The sequence below is a fragment of the Coccinella septempunctata genome, chromosome 1 (genome assembly GCF_907165205.1).
Source record: "Coccinella septempunctata chromosome 1, icCocSept1.1, whole genome shotgun sequence".
In the NCBI taxonomy this organism is placed as follows: domain Eukaryota; kingdom Metazoa; phylum Arthropoda; class Insecta; order Coleoptera; family Coccinellidae; genus Coccinella; species Coccinella septempunctata.
Window position 1 is genome coordinate 65,876,183 of NC_058189.1, and position 14,561 is coordinate 65,890,743.

General features: G+C 36.6%; 4 protein-coding genes across 12 annotated transcripts in view; 2 read left to right on the top strand and 2 right to left on the bottom strand.

Annotated features, from left to right (window-relative positions):
• Positions 1 to 1,241: 1,241 nt before the first annotated feature.
• Positions 1,242 to 2,470, top strand: LOC123322868 (ubiquinone biosynthesis protein COQ4 homolog, mitochondrial). The gene is made up of 2 exons (XM_044910931.1): positions 1,242 to 1,650; positions 1,715 to 2,470. The coding sequence occupies exons 1-2, from the start codon at positions 1,404 to 1,406 to the stop codon at positions 2,275 to 2,277; spliced, it is 810 nt and encodes a 269-aa protein (XP_044766866.1). The 5' UTR covers positions 1,242 to 1,403; the 3' UTR covers positions 2,278 to 2,470.
• A 171-nt stretch (positions 2,471 to 2,641) lies between these two features.
• LOC123322869 (cytochrome b-c1 complex subunit Rieske, mitochondrial) lies at positions 2,642 to 3,866 on the bottom strand. The gene is made up of 3 exons (XM_044910932.1): positions 3,739 to 3,866; positions 3,202 to 3,684; positions 2,642 to 3,136 (listed from the first exon to the last, which is right to left on the bottom strand). Exons 2-3 carry the CDS (start codon positions 3,677 to 3,679, stop codon positions 2,823 to 2,825), a joined length of 792 nt encoding a protein of 263 aa, XP_044766867.1. The 5' UTR covers positions 3,680 to 3,684; positions 3,739 to 3,866; the 3' UTR covers positions 2,642 to 2,822.
• Positions 3,867 to 4,621: 755 nt separating this feature from the next.
• Positions 4,622 to 6,304, bottom strand: LOC123322867. 2 transcript variants are annotated; one of them, XR_006539225.1, is made up of 3 exons: positions 5,755 to 6,304; positions 4,727 to 5,390; positions 4,622 to 4,676 (listed from the first exon to the last, which is right to left on the bottom strand). XR_006539225.1 is itself a non-coding variant. In XM_044910930.1 (2 exons), the coding sequence occupies exons 1-2, from the start codon at positions 6,118 to 6,120 to the stop codon at positions 4,869 to 4,871; spliced, it is 888 nt and encodes a 295-aa protein (XP_044766865.1). In that variant the 5' UTR covers positions 6,121 to 6,304; the 3' UTR covers positions 4,622 to 4,868. The 2 variants fall into 2 exon arrangements, 1 of the variants encoding a protein (XP_044766865.1); XM_044910930.1 differs by having other exon boundaries at positions 4,622 to 5,390.
• A 1,524-nt stretch (positions 6,305 to 7,828) lies between these two features.
• The window catches only part of LOC123322864 (rap guanine nucleotide exchange factor 2-like), a 61,211-nt gene continuing 54,478 nt past the window's right edge, over positions 7,829 to 14,561 (top strand). For 4 of the 8 annotated variants that reach the window (XM_044910917.1, XM_044910919.1, XM_044910925.1 and 1 more), the window contains exon 1: positions 8,665 to 9,157. The gene's annotated coding sequence lies outside the window, so the exon portion shown is untranslated. Of the gene's footprint in view, positions 8,002 to 8,664; positions 9,158 to 14,561 lie in introns of those variants that run through there. The other 4 variants (XM_044910924.1, XM_044910923.1, XM_044910918.1 and 1 more) reach the window with 3 other exon arrangements.

The following is a 14,561-nucleotide window of genomic DNA, read 5'->3' on the forward strand; positions in this document are numbered from 1 at the left end:
TCTTTAAGGTGGCCCTTTTCTTTTGAAACAAAGTAGCATAAATGACAGTGGTGTTTTCTTAGTTTCAAGTGAACACTTTCAACATGACGTTTGAGACCATTTTTTCTGTAGGAACTATAATCACACTGAGTGCACTTATGGTTTTTCAACTTCATATGTACCCCTTCAACATGCTCTTTAAGGTGGGATCTATGGTTTGCACTGAATTCACATAATTCACACTTGTGGCTCCTCTCTTTCTTTTCCTGAGTAATAACTTTTTTTGGTTGTTCAACATTCTGTGTTGCATTGAGTTCAACAAGAGATGCTTCAAATAACGTTTCTTGTGATGTGTCTTGTCCTTCGCTGAGTGCCTGTAATAATGGCAGCTGACTTTTAAGTTGTGAGTGGCTATTATCAATGTGCAGATCCAATCTCTTCTTACGATTTGTACTGAATCCACACCAAAAGCATCTAAAATTCTTGACCCCCATATGGACAGTCTCAAAATGTTCCTTCAAGTGACTTTTTTCATTAGAGGAATATTCACAAGTGTCACATTTGTACTTCCTTAGTTTCAAATGGACACTTTCAACATGCCGTTTCAGCCCATATTTCCTATTTGATCGATAATCACATAAATCACATTTATAACTTCTTAATTGCATATGCACTCCTTCTACGTGTTCCTTAAGATGGGCTCTGTGGTTACAACTGTATTCACATAAGTCACATTTAAGGCTTCGGAATTTACCAGTAATGCTCAAATCACTGAGGAAAATGGGTGTAACATAATCCCCTTGAAAAGATTCAGAAGTACTCTCGTTCTCTGTGCTTGAATGGATTCGGTTTTCTAGAATTGGACTGATCAGATTATGTACTTCTCTTGTAATTAGGTCCATAGTCCACTCTAGCAGAGACAAACAGATTGTCTCTGACTATAGCAATCAAATCGCGAATGTATTAGTAAGAAAACCATCATACAAAATCGATCCAAGGTTTCTCCGATAACCATCTGGATAGCAAGTTCATCCTATTCGCCATGAAGATTCTTTGATTATTACTTTAAATAACTTCAAACTCTTTCTTTCAAAGAGAAAGAGAATGTTTTCTTACGGCCAAAATCAATTAATTTTTTATTATTGTTTGAACTTTGTAGGTTAGATGTCAGTGTCAAATTAAATGTCATTTTCCCGAAGAAAAGTTTTTCCGTTTTCCAAAGTTTTCTCTTTGGTTTTTCTATGGTTCCTCTCCTCCATAGGTTTTTTCAAAGTTTTTCATTTCATATATAACAGAAATTAAGGGAGTCCGCATCCAGAATAACTAAACAATTATTTTTCATCTATTTGACGTTTACCCCAGTTCTTAGCGACGAAATTATAAATGAAAAGTTATTTTGTGAACTGCAAATAAAAATCAACGTTATGCTTCACGTTTCGAAAGTTTTTCTACCGAATATTCTTCATAAATCATGCTTTCCACGAATGAAGGCACGTTTCGGAACAGGACCGAATGCTTTTTTGAAACAAGATTGTTTTGAAGAATACTTCCAGCAGCATCATATTCCAATAAATTACTTTCAAAAATTATTGTTAACTGTAGGCTCAGCTACCGTAGCTTTGGTAAATCCATACAGGGCTGATATGGTTGCTTGCTTAGGAGAAACTACAGGTGAAGTTTGAGGCTTAATAATGAATAAGAAGCTTTAAATAAATCATAAAGTAATATTTTATAGGTGCTTTTGCGTTAACTTACATGTTATCCAAAATGGAGAACTCTGAAGAAGGTTTAAAAATACTTAGTGAAAGGCCAAGAATTAATACAGATACTATAGACGTGGCAAAACTGAGACAATTTCCTGAAAATACTTTAGGAAAAGTATATGTAAATTTTTTGGACAATAACCGTGTGACTCCTGATTCTCGAGATCCTGTAAAATTCATTGATGACATCCAACTGGCTTATGTTATTCAAAGATATAGAGAAATACACGATTTCGTTCATGCCATTCTTGGAATGAATATAAATATTTTGGGTGAAATTACAGTAAAATGGTTTGAAGCAGTTCAGAATAAACTGCCGATGTGCTATGGTGGGGCGCTGTTTGGGGCTTTGAATTTGAAAGCTCAAGATAGAAGAGATTTACTGAAATACCATCTTCCTTGGGCTTTGGACACTGGGAGAAATTGCGGGTTCTTAATGAATGTTTATTTTGAGGAACGACTAGACCAACCAATTGATGAGTTACATGCAGAACTTAATATAAAGCCTTTGATTTTACCCCATAGAAGGAAGTGATTTGAACTTGACGTTAATCAGAAAATTATGTGATACATTCTTGAAAACATGAGCAATTCTTTTCCTGCATAGATGTTTGTATGTGTGATGTCATATTTATCACTTTTTTCCTGTATATATCTACTTGATCATCAAATTTCTTATTCATGTGAAAAATTCATCTTTTATGTGACAAATAGAATTTCAGTATTTTCTTTTGACCTCATTTTTCTCTCTGGAGGTGTCAAATATTCTTCCATAATGTTGCAAACTTGATTGGGTCTTCTCATTTTGAGATCAATAATATCAAGATAGATCAGCAACTGCGGCATTTATTGTCCATAAGGGGCAATTTCAATAGATTTCTTGAAATAAAACGACATTCTTCTCTATTATACAAGTTCTTGTATGATACTCTTCCAGTTTATTCCACTTTTAGTTATTTACAGCTTATTGATTTGGAGAACTTAATTTGGTGATTTGATCTGGACATTCTGCTTAGGTGGTAATTCATTATTAGATGAAATTTCAATAAATTACATTACATATTTGGAATGAAACTAGCTCTAACCAACAACTAAGGTATTTTCATCAGGGTATTCATGTTCAGGAACTTCCAAATTCAAAGGGGCTGGGCCTTTTCTGATTCGCCCTGAAGCATCGTAATGGGATCCATGGCATGGGCAATAGTAGCCTCCAAAATCTCCAGAGTTTGCAATTGGGACACAACCCAAATGGGTGCAAACACCAAGAACAATTAACCATTCAGGTCTCTTCACTCTATCGTTGTCGTGCTGAGGATCTCTAAGGGTATTCACAGCAACACCCTGTTCTGCTGATATTTCAGCAGCTGTCCTATGCCTCACAAAAAGTGGCTTACCTACAAACAAAAATTGATTTCCAGTATTTAACTTTTATGGGATTTATCAAAATTTATTCTCTTACCTCTCCATTTGAAAGTAACGGATTTTCCCTCAGGAATATCAGATAATTTTATTTCAATCTTTGCCAAGGCCAATACATCGGCTGAAGCACTCATTGAACTAACAAAGTGTGTCACAACAGCTTTGGCTGAATATGCCCCAGTAACTGTAGCAGCACCAGCTAGCAAATAGGTGAAATTCTTTCTAGTGTCTTCAGTTTTAGAAGTTTTTGCTGTAGGGTCTTTTGTAGAAGTTCTTCTGTAATTGGTAAAATCTGGTACTTTGATATCAGTATGCGCCCATCTCAGTTGAGAGGATACTGCAGGGCCACAGCTGACTGCAACATCTGCATTCAATAATGCAGATCCTATGCTGAAACCCTTGGGTGGCAAGGTTGAGGATTTCCTGGGTATAGCTGCATTGGGTCCTCCCTTTTTCAAATTATTGGAAACCACCTGACTGGCACTTTTCAGATAGGAGGATACGTTTGGTTTCAGCATTGTGGCTGCGAAAATTTCGACTTGAAAATTATGTAATCAAATATAGCTATGGAACTTACGACAGGGTTAAATAAGAAACAAATGAATAGTGATATAATCTGTGAATTTTGACCTGCCACAGAAAAGTTACGCCATTGACAAGTGACAACCTGTGAGTTGCCTGTCATTGTCAGCAATTGTCAGTGTGGAAAAATCTACGGTTTTGTTCTTTGCGAAAATCTCAATTTCCGTAGATGGAAAATTCGATGTGCCGATATTTTCTGGTTCAAATTTTTCGCATCCATTAATAAGGCGAATGGATTTTTCCAATGATTTAAACATTGGAATATTTTTATTTTTCCCGTTTGAAATAGCATTTTAACATGCAAATTTCTTCCATGTTGACCGCATATTGTTATGATATTTTTGTAAAGACATATATACTGCCTTAAGCACGCCAATAATGGGAATGAATTGTTTGCCATTAAATAAGCGCTAAAGGGCTCACAAAACCCAAAAAATTATAGAAAAACTGGAAATATTTCAGATTTCACAGACTTTATGGCAGAGATATCCCCCCAAGTTCAATGCGATTTCATTAAATAACACGATGTATTACTTTCTGTTGAAAGAAAGACCTTTGAAAAAACATTACATTTTATGGAAAAAGTTCACTTTGGGAATGGTCCATTTTGGAGTAGAGAACAATGAGAAACTATTACATTATATCGTTTTAATAACTTAATTATCTGTAAAAATAAAATCTCTTCACGGTTGCCGATAAAGATGAGGGTTCTTTTTACTGACAATGAATTACATCTTACTTCAAATAAGTTAGTTTCATATGTTTCAACTCCAAATAATACTTACTCAAAATATAACACATCAGTGAGACAGCTACTGATGGCAATAAAAGAAATAGGTGTACTCGGGAATTGCATTATGTGGAAGAATATTGATATCTCTAAAAATTTTCCATTTTTGTTATTGCTTTTGTGCGCTACATATCCTTCAAACTCTACAATATTCAAGATAAATAGAAGTGATTCCACTTGATAATTTCTCTACCTTTCTTGAAGAGGAGAATATCAGAAGGCGGATGCTGGTGATGAAGAATATACATATATATGCATATGTACAATTTATCCATTCCCCATAATCCTCAACAATTGATAAATATCACAGTTTGCATACAGTGCATTATAAAACCTCAGTTAGAATTCTTTTCTTCATATAAATCATCCTTGTTGACTATATTTGGTTTCTCCTCGTAGTCTACATCAATAAAACTAGAAAAAGGTGAAGCTCCTCGAGATATGTCAGACTTTTCTGCTCTACGGGCGTTGTGGTATTCCAGAATCTCTATGCGTTTGGAAGTGAGAAAATCCTGAATTTTCTGTTGGCACTGGAGGGCGGTTATCAACGGAAGCTTCTTCAGTTGCGCAGAAATGAATTTGCCAAATATATCGAATTCATTTTCTTCTGAAGATAGATTATTACCGTTTGATTGCGATTCGTGAAGACCGTATAAATCATTCGTTGATAACTTTCGTTTTTTGTAAGATTGTTCTATGGAAGGGGAACATTTTGAAGTTGATCTGTGTTCTTCGCTGTGCGCCAAAGAAGTATCTTCGGTGAAGTCCTCGTCGACTCTGTGTTCTTGGAAGGAGAAATTGTCGTCACTGTCCTCGTTGGTGTCTGCGTTTTGAGATGTCGATATGCTTCTACAACCCTGAAAACGATAATACATATCTTAGAGTGTGTAATGAAAAAACGTTATGCCGTTTTCGGCGAATTCTCGAAGCGTAGTGATCTTTGAAGTAAAAAAAAATTGCAGAATTCTATGATTAATCGAAATATTCATTCTCATTTATTTATTCAAAATAAAACTCCTCTAAACAGAGCATGGTGATTTACGCGTTTTATGACTCATTTTTTAGAGGGCTGACCATATGTGACTGTAATTTTCATTGGCAGTTCATTGGTTGGAAGTTCCATACAGTTTTTTCTTGGAGCTCCTACCATAGACCTAATATCAATTTGATATTGATGTTTATCTATGACTCCGCCGATATTTTTCTATGACGAAAACTCACCAAATTTGCAGCATCCATCCGTGAAATCGCGATTGGTCTGAGAAAAGCGTCCATCTGTTCGAACCAAAATAATTTCGGCTTATACACGTATTTACCACTTGCCCCGCTCACAGAGGATTTTATAACTTTGTTCAGTTCCCTGCGATACATGGTCCTGATCGATCTGATCCTTTCCTTGGCCACTATAGGTGTCAATCCTGTCATTCGCATATCGGCGACTATTCTATGCACCGCCGATTTCTTCATCTGGATATTTTTGTAACTCTCCAGTTCAGGGTTCCACAAACACTCGTGTTGTCTGTACAAACGGATGAATTTTTCGATGTTCTCCATCGTCCAGTGCAGCCTCAACGTGCTTTCTTCCATTTTTGAGGAACTAATGATCGAATTGCCGACAAGTCGCTTTGAACTGGCGAAGCGATCTCTCGTCGGCCGACACGATTTGAGGTCAAACGAGTTGATGCGTCGCGTCGTCAGACTCGTCAGTGCGCGTCGATCGGTTTGTGGCGGGGATCAATTTTCATGGTAATAAAATATGGAAAGAAATAAGAAAATGTATTGCGAGCAATTCCGAATGCCTATTTCTCTTAGTTTAGATTTTCATCTTGGAAATGAAATGACATTTTTCAAAAATTGACAGTGTCACTTTCCCATACGTTGCGGGAAAGTACCACTTTCCGCACTTGTTAGGAATAGAACTATTTTTATTCAATCCTTAAGTTTCAATCTATAATTTGATAATCACCTGAGATATTTGAAAATTTCGCTCGACAAACAAACAGCGGCAATCTTTTCAACGGAGTTTACCTCGCTTTAATTGACTGATGGGGTGACCTACAAAGTAATGCGGGAGAAAATTGTCGAACACTAGATGAACCCAAACAAAAACGTGAAATGGCAACTAATGAGCGTGGAAATCATTAGGTGCAGCAGCGAAACGAGACACTCGGTATAATAAGAACAATGTTACGGATCCGGACAATTTCTGTCGAAATACGACAGGATTTCCTGCGTGTTTCATTGTTGATTTTCCAGATTTAGCGGCGGTTTTAAAATAAAAGTGCTATGAAGTCAGTACATCGCAAAACGCGTCGATAACTTTCTTATGGGTTACAATGTGTCATTACGTACATAGAAATAAGGCATACGAAAATTTTGGCAGCCTTTGAGGGGGTGGAGGCAGTAATCTCACCTACGCACTCAGCGAATCTGTGCTGTAAATGTAAAAATAGAGTTAGACCCTCTATATCAATCAATTTATTATTCTAGTAGAGTCAGTTCTCAACGGACGAGTTCAGAAACGTTTGCCAACATTGTAAACGTATTTTTTTTAAAATTATATTTGTGCCTTTCGGTAGCTTCAAGCATTTTACAATACTTGGAATGTCGCCGGCTCTGAAATCCAAGTGATATGAAAGAAGATTCATATTGTATTTTCATGGTAAGTTTTGACATTATTCAGGCGTTTTTTTCGTGTTTCGTGCATTATATTTATGGTTTCATCCATAGACTATAGTTTCATCACAGAACGCCTTAACTACTCATGTGTTCTGTGATGAAACCATAGTCCAATATAAATAAATTATTAGTCTATGGTTGGAACCATAAATATAATGCACGAAAAACGAAAAAACGCCTGAATAAGATCAAAACTCAGTAGCTCAGAAGCAACCAGATTTAAGATTCTTGAATTCAAATATATCGTACAAAGGTCCTTGAAAACGTCCCTTGTGAATCGTGTAGCCTCCTTTAAACGAGAATTGTCTCCTTTGGGACACACCTGCTGCCCTTTCAATGTGACTCACTAAATGCCTGATACATGACAGGATTAGGTGAAGAATTCGGTTATTCCAGAGGCCCGTCAGTCAACACCGTTCCATCTCTATTCACCGGATAATCAACAGCGATATGATCCAACACAAAACATCGCCTTGTCGTATTACTTACTAGGTCATACATCTCAACGGAACAAAGCCGACTACAAACGAATACTCACTTATCAGCTGAATAACTCCGATAATGAACGTTTATCTACACCTCTGTAATGATTATTATTGGAAATCGTACAGTTTTAGGCCGAAAATCACCAAAAATATACGTGCCATATCTTCGCGAATGGCTTTGACGGTGACTGAAGACGGAGCTCGAGTGTAGTCACTCCTTTACGTCAGTAAAGTATCGAGTAGTTTTCTGTTTATTTGTTGCAGAAGTGGCTATTCAAATAGTGAATTGTACATAGTTGAAAAGGTCAGTTTGTGTTTGATTTTCTGTCTAGACTTTGAACAGATAAGAGACAATAGGGTGGAATTTTGTGTGGAGAGGTTCAAGTGCAAAATATACTGACTTTGGTATCTTCATATATAATGTGAGGAGTTTGATTTGATGAAATTTTCCAATAACCCTCGAAAAATTAAGAGATTAATTCGAATTTTTGTCTTCACACTCTGATTATTCGAAAACTGATCGGCTGAAGCTATGCAGTGTATTTTGAAATATTAATTGTGACAATGTTCGAAGTTTAGAGAGTCTAGCTTCAACGGTTCGGTAAATATGAGTTTTTGACGTTTTTCCTCAATTTCTTTCCATGTTTCCAAACGCGAATTCGATTCCAAATTATTCGGTATTTTGACAGTTGACGACTTTGACGTTATTTTCCAAATTCCATATCCCACTTGACGACAAATGTTTTCGGACGCAATACTTAAATTATAAAACACTTCCAGCTCTCAAATTTCGTAAAGTTATAGAACGAAACTGTAATTCGATACCGCCCTGAATAATTACACCAAAATTCTTATCAACCCCGATTTCTGATAAGGCCGATTAGGGGGACCTGTGCACTCTCCCACCATTCCTCATGAAAGAGGAACCCTGTTCAAAATAGTTTCCTTTTAATCCTGGTATAGACGATGCAATAATTCATTCGAAAGACAACCAGAACGTATTGTCAGGAAGTCACATCCAAAGCAGGTATAACGACCACCACCACCTGAAAGGTTGTCGGCGACGGGGAACCAACACAACGAAGACGCAGAGTCTCCTAACAACTGAACCGTGCCACATCCTTCGTCCCAAGGAAATTAACGTGATTCTAACGAAGTTGATGCTTCTATTACACCTTAATCCCAACTCTCCGATTCTATGGTTCACAAGGTTACCTTGAAAATCGCGTACGTAATGCTAATGCGAAGCGTTTTGTTCGTTATTTTCAAGAACGCCCGTTTTCGAGCTTACTGTTGAAGCTTTCCACCTGTCGTTCGTACAAGCGTCGAGCTCGCGCCGTGTGTGTGTTTGTGGAGTGCCTCGTGCTTTGTTTATATTTGTGATACAGTTGGGGGTCGAGAGCCATTTTCCCAAGTGGATGAGTTTTCTGCGCCCGATTTTCATCATAGAAGTTATTCAGGTAAGATCGTATTTCAATCTGTGTCAATGGCTTAGCGAACTGTTACGAAGAAGAGAAGATGACACTAATTACCATAGTGGAGTCGAAAAGCGGAGATTCTATTCGTTTCTGAGGTGCATTTAATCAAACGGTTCTTTTGTGATATTGTGCCTAGTTTGAAAATGTCCCTGAAAATGCTTTTACTCGAATTATGATGGATGCTAGGATCCTTTTGGTTATTGAACTTTTTCTGAAGGATTTGGCGATAACCTGTGCTCTGATGTTCTGGAAAATTGTAAGGAAAACTCTTTCCGTTGAATATGCATGCACGAGCGAATACCAGAAAGCAGGAAATGTGTAGTGGCATTGAGGGATAGAGATAAAATAGATTTCTGTCAGGTGTTACAATTTGAAATTCAAATTCTTTACCATATTTCAATCTTGCTGAATTGACGGCTTGTCATCTATGTAAATAGCATTCGAACCGTAGGGGAGATGGGGCAAACAATGCGTTTTTGGTAACAAAAGAAGTGTAATACTGGCATCGGTAATTTTTGCAATTATACGCATACTAGTTGCATTTTCTATCAGAATTGTGTTTTTACGATATTTCACCATGAAGTTAGCCATGACTTTTTTTTAGAAATCGAGTCAATTTAAGACGGTGGCTGTCACCTTGTGGTAATAATGAAAAGTACCTATCCATGGCAACATATTCTTTCCTTTCTTATCATGAGAATGATAAATTTCTGACCTTTGATCTAATTAGGCGAAAAAGCGAGCGGAAAGGGCTGTTTTTATGGAAATTTTTTCACGGAGATTGCAAAGTTTATAAATTACTCAATCTTTGAATCTGAAGATTGAACTCTTTTCGATATACTCAAAATTGCGAATTGCTATCATTTTACTCATTTGGATATTCTGCTGAACAAATAATATTGTTCTCATTATATAAACATACGAATAACAAGTTTTGTATCGTCCAAATGATTCCTTGAATCGCTCAATAAACAAAGAAATAGATCAGTTGATTTACATCGTTTCTACCTCGGTTTCTACCAACAACTTGGTTCCTACGGAAATATTTCTATTATGACGTTTTGGTTGTCATTTTCTGACCAGAAGATCTAACTTTTCATCTATTCTAGTTCAATCTTCGAAAGGGAACGGCAGTTTTAAAACACACTGGATTGGACTCGGAGGATTAACAAGCGTCAGAAGCACAGAGCTTCATCAGTTCATAAAACATCATAATTTCCTCTTTTCTCGATGTGAACATAAAACTATATTTAAGTAGTGGCTGGTTATAAAATTAACACCGTAGAATAACCATAGAGTATATACCCACATCCTTTGAAACAAATTTCCTGATCATTTTTTTCGGCGCTAAAAAGTTAAAAAGATTTGTGTGAAAAGTATAGATATAGAACGTTTGTACATGGATTTGAATCAGTCATTGCTTTCAAGACAAAAAGGTATATTCCATAAATCATGTTATTCATATCAGGAAAAAAGGATAAATAACTGTGATATATATCTTTTTTTCATTTAATGACGTGATCGATTATGGCGATAAGCCCTTAACGGAAATTAATAACTGAATAAGTCCCGTGTTTTTGATATCAGGACATGTGATCTCCACGGCGTAAATTGTATCGGAAATACGTATTTCCAACAGCTGCTGCTATGAAACAGCTTATCATTTTCCGAACTAATTGCATCATTTGTGTCACCGGAGAATGAACAAAATGCATGTTAGATGGAGAAACTAGTGGGCGTAATGATATGGTTCAGTAGGTGTATAGCATATTTCATGTGTTCTATTATGGCGTCTCTAATTTCATTGATAAAGGTACATCTTTCCAATATTGACATTTCCATTGAAATCTATATCGTTGAAAATGTTCAGTGCTCTCATTCTCATAGAAAATGTTAAAGATTATATGAATTTTTTATTAGAAATAAGTTACAGCTATTCAATTTGTTAATATGTTTGAAATCTTCTATATGTAATTTTCCCATCAAATTGAGGTATCACTGTGTATATGTAACTGAGACATAATAATATTATAACGGTTCTTCTAATCATCATTCTGTTGGGGAAGCAGAAGGACTTCCTTTCGAAAATATTATGCAAATAACCATGGGAATCCGATTCAGCTTCATAATTCATACTACGTACATAAATTCACCATAAGATTTGATAATCATCTTCGAGATCATCTGGGTATAAGCGTCATGTTTCTAGCAGAGACAAACTCTGTCTCTAGTCAGATCAAATTGCAAAAATTCAGACTTTGAACTAATCCAAAGTTTTCCAAAGGTCAGTCCAGAGTTGATACTCTTTGCTATTGCTGTCCTGAGATGCGAAAATGCTTAAGTGATTTTGAAGCTCGTTTTGAAGCTTCTCAAAAACGATACATCGAAGATTCAATGATTGTTTGTATTCAGGAAACCTACCGGAAACCTATCTGTCTTCTTTCAGATTTTCATCTGCCTATCTCTCTTCTTTCATATTTTAATCGTTCATTTGATATTTTTCGAAATTGAAAATTTTAGAATTGAAATTTCTGAGTCTTCAGCTTTTCGTTATGAAGTTTCATCAGTATTTACCTCGGTATTTACGCATTGCCAAGACCAGAATACATTTGTCATAATTTATTACACCTGGGTGCGAATTTTATTGCACTTGCCAGTTCTGAGTATAATGCCTGTTTGCTCGATAAAATTCATTACTAGAAGTTGATTTTGGAAAAATTCCCAAAAAGATGGGGTCTGTTAAAAATTCGTCAAGACCGAACGGAGCACTGAGGTCCATGAAATTTCGAGATTGATTACTAGAAGAGTTGCTCTTTGAGAACTTGAACTCTCTTTGAGAACTTGAAAGAAATATTTTTTCGAATATCGCAAAAATGATTTTATTTAGTCCCCCCCAAAATCACTCCTGGAACCGCCACTGTTTCTTGGCGTCACAGACGTTCCTGTGGTTCCAGCTAAATAATCCCTCTGTAGGTATACGGAGATAACCTCTTTTTTCAAGCTACTGGCTTTCACAGCCTGAAAACCTGGATTCCACGACTCGAAATGGAATCAGAGAGGCATTTTACCATCACCAAGGTTGCCATCATAAGTATGTCCCTCGGAAAGATGGAACCAGTTGCAAAGAAATTACCCAGCAGTTTCGACCGCAATTCATGGGCGCCCGCAGACGGGTGATACATATTCTGAAAGAGCAACTTCTCTCGTTAAAAATCTGAAGATTTTATGGAGCCCCATGCAGCCGTTCGGTCTTGACGATCATTTAATTGATTCCATATTTTTGGAAATGTTTCGATAGTCACCGTTAGAGTAGTTTTTCTCTCAATTAAACTTACGTCGTAATTAGGCTATTACCTACACTGAGTCCTCCGTACAGAAAAGTTAAAGTATGGATTGGGCAGAGACTTCTGGATTGGCGTCTTGGTCTTGCTCAACAGTGCGCGCGGATGCGTGAGCGTTTCAGACGTGATTCACCCGTTTTGTCGCCCCCGGACTGGGAGGATTCCAACTACCGACGATTCGTACAGTGGCGGCGCACAGGAACGGCCAGAGAATTAGATATCGAACAATGTTCACTTCACTTCAATTGACCCTGTCAAAATAAAGTTTTTCATTACTTCTTCTTATTTTCTTGATGATATACAGGGTGAAAAACCTGTATATAGCATGATATATAGAGGATTCATCTATAATATCCTGAATTTTACGAAAATACAAGGTGAAAATTCCATTATAACTCTGATAAATTTCCCACGTCCCTCACTAACTCAATAAGTTTGAAGTTACTACCCATTATGTCGATTGGTATTGTTGGTTCAATACCCAGGGTCGGCAGAATGTTGTTTGCCGTACCCTGGGGTTCCTACCGAAAGATCATCTCTCGATTCCCATACACATAGCTGAATCTATTAAAACGACCTCGAAACTTGGACTTCAATTGTCCCTTGTGTTCTTAACTGACTGTAACTTCTCTTTTTTTTGCTTTATTTAAAAGTGACCTTGAGACCGTTGAAAGGTTTTCTTATTATAAGAATTATTTTTATTGACCCGAGCTAAATGACTCATTTACTGCTTTTCGTCGAAAATCTGAACATAAATAATTATTTATGTTTTGATACGTCGTTGATGAATATCAAGAGGCGCCACTGGATTCGCAATGCCATTTTCCACGCTGCTGTCTTTTTATGGGAATTCGCACTGATCCAGATTGAGTCGAAGACAGCGTGGGGTTTTTATTTTTGGATAAACTCAGAAGAGTTGGCTCGATTTTGAGGAGATCACCTCGAGCGTCTATTCGTTAATGGATATCAATTTTTTTTCCTTGAAGTAGCCCGGTAAGGTTACGTTAATGAACTCTAGGAGCCATTGAGAATTCAATTCTTGGTTCCAAAATGGGATTATCTTTGTGACACTTTGAGGTATCCTAACTAATGCCCGACAATAAGGAAAACAATTGATTTTTTCGTGTGAGAAGATTAGTATACTCCATCCACTTTTATTTTAGCACTCGGTTGGCCATGTAAATTTGACACATTTCACTCTGTATGGGGTACTCTAACGATTTGTCAAAATCAGCTGATTGTTCGTTACCGTGGGGCACACAAAGCTTTTTATTATCACTATAAAGAGGTATTTCTGAGAAAGTTATAGTCTTATCACTCTAATCTAACGTCGGGGAGATAATTTTTTCCAATAACATGCACAAAACACAATACTCGACCAAAACAGCATGCGAATCAATGGAGGGAAAAGCTTGTGTGCCCCACGGCAACAAACGCTTAGATGATTTTGACAAATCGTTAGAGTACCCTATAGTACGCAAATGTGGGGTTATGACCCTTGTCAAAACATTTTTGGGTTTTAAATCAACGCTATGTTGCCCGTTCTACGTAAAAGTTTTACAATGTCGAATCTCTTCGGAAAATATGTGACGAACATAATTGAAGTTTATACAAACTGTTTGAAGACATACCAAATTCAGTTATTTGCATGGAAAATACGAGAGATCAGTATAATATCTTAATATGTACTATCTTGAGGAGAGTTAATGTTCCTTATTTTCTTTGGCTAAAGTTTGAATACGTTACATCAGTTGTAGATTTCAAAATTATTAACTCGAAGACGAAATGCCTATGATGCAGTGGTTGGGAATGGGCATCTCTCGAAGAATTAACAGATAATTACAAGAATGTTAAATTTTTCATCAAAAATCATCTTGCATCAATATAAGTAAAAGGAATTAATGGATGTTTCAAGCCAAGATGAACTCCACCTTTGAACAAAAATTTCACATGAATAAAACAATTAACAGGACAACTGGCGCGTATTTGTGGCTGTTCATCTTAATACATTGATATAATAATAATAATAATTAGGTATTTATTGG

What these genes read in the sequence shown, in the direction of transcription:
- LOC123322868 (XM_044910931.1), top strand. Translation starts at nt 1,404, where the DNA reads ATGCTTCACGTTTCGAAAGTTTTTCTACCGAATATTCTTCATAAATCA. An exon ending in TTGCTTAGGAGAAACTACAG is followed by an intron (nt 1,651 to 1,714) that starts GTGAAGTTTGAG and finishes AATATTTTATAG; the next exon opens with GTGCTTTTGCGTTAACTTAC.
- LOC123322869 (XM_044910932.1), bottom strand. Translation starts at nt 3,679, where the DNA reads ATGCTGAAACCAAACGTATCCTCCTATCTGAAAAGTGCCAGTCAGGTG. An exon ending in CGTTACTTTCAAATGGAGAG is followed by an intron (nt 3,137 to 3,201) that starts GTAAGAGAATAA and finishes TTTTGTTTGTAG; the next exon opens with GTAAGCCACTTTTTGTGAGG.
- LOC123322867 (XM_044910930.1), bottom strand. Translation starts at nt 6,120, where the DNA reads ATGGAAGAAAGCACGTTGAGGCTGCACTGGACGATGGAGAACATCGAA. An exon ending in GGATGGATGCTGCAAATTTG is followed by an intron (nt 5,391 to 5,754) that starts GTGAGTTTTCGT and finishes TATCGTTTTCAG; the next exon opens with GGTTGTAGAAGCATATCGAC.